This window comes from Populus alba, chromosome 1 (genome assembly GCF_005239225.2).
Source record: "Populus alba chromosome 1, ASM523922v2, whole genome shotgun sequence".
In the NCBI taxonomy this organism is placed as follows: Eukaryota; Viridiplantae; Streptophyta; class Magnoliopsida; order Malpighiales; family Salicaceae; genus Populus; species Populus alba.
In genome coordinates, this window is record NC_133284.1 from 3343672 (window position 1) to 3351587 (window position 7916).

General features: G+C 35.4%; 1 protein-coding gene and 1 pseudogene across 2 annotated transcripts; both read right to left on the reverse strand.

The window, feature by feature from the left end:
- Positions 1 to 811: 811 nt before the first annotated feature.
- LOC118053988 (galactoside 2-alpha-L-fucosyltransferase-like) lies at positions 812 to 2781 on the reverse strand (annotated as a pseudogene).
- Positions 2782 to 3802: 1021 nt separating this feature from the next.
- On the reverse strand, positions 3803 to 6051 carry LOC118053933 (galactoside 2-alpha-L-fucosyltransferase). 2 transcript variants are annotated; one of them, XM_035065337.2, is made up of 3 exons: positions 5876 to 6051; positions 5477 to 5712; positions 3803 to 5351 (listed from the first exon to the last, which is right to left on the reverse strand). In XM_035065337.2, the coding sequence occupies exons 2-3, from the start codon at positions 5673 to 5675 to the stop codon at positions 3892 to 3894; spliced, it is 1659 nt and encodes a 552-aa protein (XP_034921228.1). In that variant the 5' UTR covers positions 5676 to 5712; positions 5876 to 6051; the 3' UTR covers positions 3803 to 3891. The 2 variants fall into 2 exon arrangements, with proteins under 2 accessions (XP_034921228.1, XP_034921227.1); XM_035065336.2 differs by having other exon boundaries at positions 5477 to 5728.
- Positions 6052 to 7916: the final 1865 nt, after the last annotated feature.

Sequence of the window (7916 nt, forward strand, 5' to 3'; positions counted from 1 at the left end):
GAACGAAAAATTCCCAAATCCCGAACCATGAATTATACTCATAAGACCAAACTGGTTTAACTTATTTTAAAATAAAGTTATTTTCGGGTTTTTTAATTGAAATAATAACATTTTAGCTTTTTTTTAATTCTCATTAACCCTCAACCTAATGTTATATTGATTAAAAAAAATCTAATTTAAAATAAAATCTGGGTCAACAAATCATTGAATTCACCCGCTTGATAAAACTAGATTACAACTATATTATAAACTACTATCATTTTGCAATGTAATTTATCCATAACTTGAAATAGGTTTATATCAATTTTGATTAAACTTTAGTACCTATTTCTAACATTAATATCAAAAAAATTTATAGTATTCAAGTTAGAACTATTAATATAAACACACACAAAAAAATGAGAGATAATTAAAAATATAATTTTTGAATATTGAAATTATTTTTATCATTTTTAGTGAGATAGATTTTCCCTTTACTTCTTTTATATATATATATATATATATATATATATATATATATATCAATGGTATATGAATGAGTATTGCAAAATGTTTATACAAAAAAAATACATGATTGAACCGGGTTTAATAACTATTGTCGTGAGAATAAATTCAATGCGGAGGTGGTATTTTCAAAGTATTTTTTTTAATTAATTTACCCATATCAAAAACAGGGGGAGAACAAGAGGAGGAGGAAGACATGTGTTTACAGCAAGGGTCTGAATTAATAGAAAATTGAAGGTGTGATAGAAACTCTTTGTTGATGCAAGAAATGAAAAAATCAATAAAAAATTGTTACTGGTAATCACAGCTACAGTTGTCCATGTTCATCGACCAGCTTTACCCCGTTCTTCCTGTCCTCACAATGCATGACGCAAGGAACAAGAGTAGCAGCATTGACTTTGATGCTTGTCTTACAATCAAGTCTTGGAGGATAATGACAGCATGGCTCCATTGATATGGCTCGTTGGATTTACCTTCCCTGGTTTTCGCAAAATCCATGGCTTCAAACCTGCTAAACCATGAGCAACATAGCCAAAGGTAGACCAAGAACTAGTCACCGGTGCATCACTCGATCTAAGAAGATATATTCCAGCCCATGCCTTCACGTTGTGCATATTTTCTCCAACATGTTGGTGCTCTTCACGGTTGGTTTTGTCCAATACATGTATGCATCTTCTGACAGTATCCGGAATATAGGGATGTTAATAGAGTAGCTTTTGATGTCTGGTTTCTTGAGGGAGAAGGGATAGGTTCTTGTGCATCTACTGCTTCTGGCAGGAGCTTTTCCTTCAGGACACAAGCTAAAATCTGATCCATAACAGTTTGGAATATTGGAGTGGTCTTATCGTGATTTGAGGGGTGGAAAGACAGTGACCCAAATGGTAGAACATCCTTTCCTTTTCGGGGAACAGTTTGCTTATTTCTTGGTTGAAAGATGGTATCATGAATAAAGAAGGGACAAAATATTGATCTGATAGAAGTATCAACCACGGAATGTTTTGGAGAAGAGCTTGGTTTTGATCACAGAATGCTATTTGATCAAGATCATAGTCTGTGTGCTGGATTAAGATAGAGAAATGATTCTGGTGACTCCTTTGAAGTGTTGGTAATTTTCGTTAGCATGCTTCCAAAACTGCTGGAATATCTTACCTCAGGACTAAAATTCCTGAGGTGAAAATCAAAGGCAACAATCATGATGTATTGGGAAATGGCTCGCAAAAGAGACCAGTCATGTGAGCTTCATGTTTAACAAGTAGGACTCGGTTTGTGAGGAGAGCATAAAGAAATGTCGCAACCATGCTTAGCATCCTGTTTCCTAAGCCATTAGCAGGTATCCAGACAACGTATTTACAGATGGTGCTTCCACTGTGCATGGACTTGAGTCTCTTTATGGTTCTATTGTAGGATTTGGTGTAAGGTCCGCAGCATTTAGGAAGCTGTTCATAATTTCGAAAGGAGATAGGGAGAGGGCTTATGGGGCGACGTCTTGCGATACAAGTATGACTGGTACCTGCTCAGACATGATGCTTCCTCAAATCCAGGAGCTAAAAGACCATTAAGCTGTTTTTCATAAGCCAAACTGGTAGATTGGCAGGTATCATTTCTTGAACCTGCAAAAATTCCAAAAAAAAATAATAATAATGAAGCACAAATTAGCCGGTAAAGAGTAGACTTCCCAGCTACTGGACAAGGCAATTCGCGTTTTATTTAGAAGATGCTTATATTTGAGCAATTTACATGAACATTATAAGTTGTAGCTTGACAATTTTTAATGGGATTCATTGCATGCTTTGCTCTAACATACCCATTGATGTTAACAGATTTATGCTCTCGAAAACCGAAACAACAAGGCATGCTCAGTACAATACTGCTGTGTAAAACAGTAGTCATTGATCTGTCAAATGGAGGTTCGAGTGCAAAATCTTAGCACCTCAATTATCTTAAGATACCAAATCAGAAAATTGAACTACAGCATAATAACACATAGGCTAATCTAGGACAAGCCCTCAATTTAATAAGGGGAAAACAGAGTTGCAAATGCAGTAAAATTATGCTGCAAAAAATAGTCTTACCGGCATCTATTTCTGTAACATTATGGACTTTTCCCTGGACATTAGATTCAGAAAATTCCACAACCAGATCAAATGTTGAGTGTCTCATCCACAAGACCAGGAGTGCAGCAGGCAAAAATATAAGACATGAAACCAGGATTGTTTTGAATTTCTTGGAAATGATGAGTCCCAGTTTCTCTTCATGGAGACCTGAAAGTATTTCCATGATTTCAGGATGTCTGAGTTTTGATAGCAGTGAATCAGCCCCTGCCTGTAGACGGTTTGAAAAAAGGGCAGATTCTTCTACCGGGAAGAAACAGCACACACCACAAAGAAATTAAATACTCATATACAACAGATTTTCTTTCACTGTAGTGCTTTAACTCTTAAGATTTTCGTTCAAAATGATTGTATGATGCATAGTATCAGTATTTACTACTGAATTTTTAGGGTATCATTGTTACAATCAATTTATTAATTACTAAATTTGCTACAGACAACTTTCTTAAAATGGAGATGGCAACATTGTCTACACGTTAGCATGTTCTGGAGGATGCTATCTTCGCTTTTAATGAGGATAACAGTGATGGTTGAAAGTGATTCTCTAACATAAGTTACAGCTTGGTAGATGTTGCAGAGGGTCTGTGTCTTGAGCATACAGACACTTAAGTTTCTCAAAATCCAGTCACAAATGTGTGAGAAAGTTTACATCAGAAACAAAGTAATCTTTTTCTTTCATTCTTACCCTGTATCTGTATGATTCTTTGATGCAACTTGCAAGCAATGGTTACAAAAATATGCATAAATAATTTTGTAACTTCATTCACGAGCCAGAAAGAACAATGGACATAGTTGATAGTACACATGGATAAAGAAATCAGTGCTTAGAAAAGTTTGTATGGTCTCATTGAAAACTCTTTATTTAAATTTTAGTTACGAGAAAGCTACATTTTATTTTTATTTTTTTCTTAAACGTGTTTTTTTAAATTCGCAACCACAAAAGCTACTAAATTTCCCTTGAGTTTTGGGTGTCAGCCTGCTCATCCTACTTTGTCTAAGAATCTTTCATTCAAGTCCTTGAAAAATGCAGCAGCAGACCAATATTTTGATTTTCAGATTGTACGTTTACATCTAGTAGTGATGAGAGCATAAAATGATGCAGAAATTAGTAATTTCTATCAAAAAGAAAAATGTAATGGAGGGATCACAGCCAAATGGAGAGTAAGGTAAAGGGGCAGAAAAGCACATTTGAAAAATGGATTTTTGATATCAAAATATTGAAGATGATCAGATTATTACAAGATGAATCACTAATTATTGCAGCTACTAAAAATGCTTAATCATTAACAAGCTTTATTCCCGTGCTTGCATCCTCACACTGCCTGATATGAGGAACGGGGGAAACAGTGTCAAGTCCCCGCCCGGTACTTGAATTTTGGTGATAATTAGGAGGAAAATGAAAACATGGCTCCATAGACACCGCTCGTGGACACGGCTGGTCGCTCGTTTGGCCACCGGTAGGAACATATAGAATCCATGGTTTCAGTCCTCCTAGACCTTGAGCTACATAGCCAAAAGTAGACCAAGAACTAGTCACCAAAACATCACTCAAACTTAGGATGTTTATTTCAGCCCATGCCTTGATGTTGTGGATGTTGTTCCCAAATTGTTGAGCCTCTTCGTGACTTGGCTGGTAAACCCCAATAACATCACCATTTACAGTTGGCCTCATCCAATACACGTTCTTTATGCTTTCGTAGTATTCTGGATATAATGATGCTATGGTAACAGCTCTTGAGGTCTTGTTTTTTGATGGAGGAGCTATATGTTTTTCCTCGTCTACTTGAGGCACCAGCTTTTCCTTTTGAATGCAGCCTAGTATCTGCTCCAGAACAACTTTAATTGGACTCGCTTTTCTATTGAATACTCTTACTTGAAGACCAATTCTCTGATCTGCACTGGCCAGGTAGGACTGATAGAATCTGGTGATCAGTCCCCAGGCTTGATTTGAAGGGTGGAAAAGATAGCGAACCAAGTGGTGAAAAACAGTCTCCTTATCAGGAAATAACTTGTCTAGTTCTTGCTGGAAAGATGGGATCAAGAAGAGGTAAGGCGCAAAGTATTGGTCTGACTTCAGAATCAACCAGGGGACTTTTTGGAGAAAACCCTGGTTTTGATCCTTGTAAAAAAGCTTGTCATATTCATCATTGTTGAAAGATAGATATAGATAAAGAAATGGCGGTGGCTGCGACACAGTTGAGATGTTCATGTTGCTATTCTTCAGCAGCTGCCCATAACTCTGAGCATTTCCTGATCGCAAGCCGTAGAATTGATTACTGAGAGGAAAATCCATGGGCAGTAACCATGATGTATTTGGAAACGGCTCGCAGAAGACATTAGCCATGTCAGTTCCAAGATCCACAAGAAGGACTCTGTTAGTGAGGAGAGCATACAGAAATGATGAAGCCGTGCTAATAATCCTATTCCCCAAGCCATTAGCAGGCGTCCAAACAACGTAATTGCAGTCTGCAGTACCATTGACATGGCTAGAACTCAGTTCTTCCAGGGTTCTATTGTAGGATTCAGTGTGAGGTCCGCAGCGCTTATGAAGCTCTTCGTATTTACGCAGCTTCGATGCAAGATAGGAAGAGGGTTTATGAGGTGAAATTCTGCGACACAAGCTCGATTGGTACCTGCTTATGCAGGATTCTTCATCAAATCCCGGAGCCAGAAGTCCACCAAGCAATTTATCAACAACCACCCTTTCAGGGTGAGATGAATGTTTGCCTTCCGACTCTGAAACCCAGAAAACGAAAAGAGATTACAAACTAGGATGATTCAAATTCTCTGGTTTTTTGTCTGAGAACCATAGAATGTAAAGATGTTGAAAAGTAAGCTGTGAGCAATGGATTTGTCTGTACCTGAGGCTCTACTAACATTTCCAGCCATTTCTCCAGTGACATGAGCTCTGGCAAACTCCCCAATTCGATCAAAAGTTGAGCTTCTGTAAGCCAGGGAGAGCATGTACAGCAGAAAGAAAGCTATCAAAAATGAAACCACCATTTTTGAAAACCTATTTGAACCAATTCCTAATCTTTCCATTTGAGAAACTCCCATCATTTCTACCTAACTAATCTTTGGTGCCAGCAATCTCTCCCTGTAAACACAGTCAACTGCACAATCACGTATATGCTACATTAGGCTGACAGCTCGTCATTTCAAGAATGTTAACAGCGTTTCTCTACTTGATTGGCACCTAGAAGAGATTAAAGAACAAGAAAATTTATCGAGGGGAACAAGATGAGCAGACAGAGATGTACCTGTAATCAAACAAGGAGACTAGCAGTAAGGCTACCCATTTTCTATTTTGAAAAAAAAAAAACGCACGCAAGTCTCCCTTGGACACTTCAAAGATCAACCAGTTAGCCTGCCTCGAGTCTATTTGTGTATTTGTTCATCAAGGTGGCGTCACCTTTATAGACTTGGAGGGACCTTTCACTTTGCTAGGTTGTGGTTGCCATATATAAACCATAGGATAGGAGTGTGATCCAATTCGGAGAGAAAAAAAGGTTACTGGACCATTTCATCAATTCACGGGTAATTACAAGTCAACTTAGATTAATTGTTTTTTTTTAATTAAAATAGAATCATTTTATTCTAACAAAAATACATTTAATATTAAATTAATCTGGTTTGACTAGGCCACTATCAACTTGAGTAGATTTTATCTAATTAATATGTGATTTGATTCAACTAAAATTTTAGTTTGAATCAAGTTTTGTTTTTTAGGTTTTTCAAATCAACCCGTCATGTCAAATTTATTTCAACAATTATTATATAAACAAGTTAAATAACCATTTTCTATTGTAAGAAGGAGGCACGTAGTCTCTGCATAATCTTAGATTATGCAGAAATGATTACATAGTTGGCTGAAGATTATAGTTTAATTATGATTACATGACATGCAAATATGTATGTTAGATAAACAATATAAAACTATTTTTATAACTTTACTTAAAAACTTTAAAATTTTAGATTAAAATTATTTTTTGACATAATATTAAAGATTTATTAATTAAATAATTAAAAATTCAAATCTCACTCCTCTTATTTATTTATATTGTAGTTGTTTGACAATGTCAAAGTAAATGCTTGCTTGGTTCCAACGGGTCAGCAGCCCCCTTGAATTTAGGGTATTTGTACGGTGGGTCGTCGTATAAGATTTCATCCACACTGTTGAATGAATTTCCACACACATCTCAAGATGTATAAATAAATTAATTACGTATGAAATACCGTATTCATACGCATCTCGATAAATTTATTAGAAGATTTGTGGAATTTCTGTAATTCAAATCGATTGCTTGGCTATGCATCAAACTGTGGCTGAATACTTGTCGCCGTCGATTATGGCAGACGAGGCCAAAACATATAAAGTCATTGTAGCATTAAAAACTCCATCACCTAGATTATATTAAATGAATTAGGGTTAGATTTGTCTTTTTCCTTTTCTATGTGCAGTAAAATCGCTATTATAGCCTTTGATTAGAATATTCCGTATGCTTTAGGCTCAGGGGTGTTTAGGTACTTTTCTTTTATTGGGTATTATGCAATTACTTTAACTCCCTTGGAAAAAAAAAAAAAAAACTCTCTTGTTAGATTGTTTTGGTCATTTTCTATTGATTTTGACGTAGATTTTAAGGTTTTTCGAGAGTGTTATTGTAATTATAATATATTTAATAATAGTTTTAAAAAATCTTCTAGTGCGTTGATGTGTGTGGTGTTATTTGGCCATTAAAAATAGTTTTTTAGAATAGTATTTAGATGGTGTTTGGTTACATGGTTGCGGCTACATTTCAATTAAAACGTAGTTGGCAGTCGTTTGATAATAAAAAAAAAATAAGTTGTTGTTCATGGGTCCTACATGTTTTTTATGTTTAGACCGCAGGTAATGAAAAGCAATGAATTCATGTTTTTTACGTGCTGTGCATGCTAATTGCACTGTTTACTGAACAGTGCAATTAGCATAAACAGAGCACACTAATGCACTGTTCACATTTTTTTTTTAGTGTATTAAATTTTTTAACATTTTTATTTAAAAAAAAAAAAAAACACTAGTTAAAAAAACTATCTTGTAAGGTTGTTTTGGTCAATTTTTTATTGGTTTTGATGTAGATTTTAAGGTTTTTTAAGGATATTATTATAATTATCATATATTTAATAATATTTTTATAAAATCTTCTAGTGCGTGAACGCGTGCGGTGTCATTTAGCCACTAAAAACAGCTTTTTAGAGTAGTGTTTAAAAAAATCTTAACACTTTTATATGATGATGGGGTCTTGTTTTTTTTAGGATTTAGTT

Excerpts from the sequence above, each read along its gene's own strand:
- LOC118053933 (XM_035065337.2), bottom strand. The coding sequence starts at position 5,675 with ATGATGGGAGTTTCTCAAATGGAAAGATTAGGAATTGGTTCAAATAGG. Across the intron at positions 5,352-5,476 it reads AAATGTTAGTAGAGCCTCAG|AGTCGGAAGGCAAACATTCA; the intron begins GTACAGACAAAT and ends TCTGGGTTTCAG.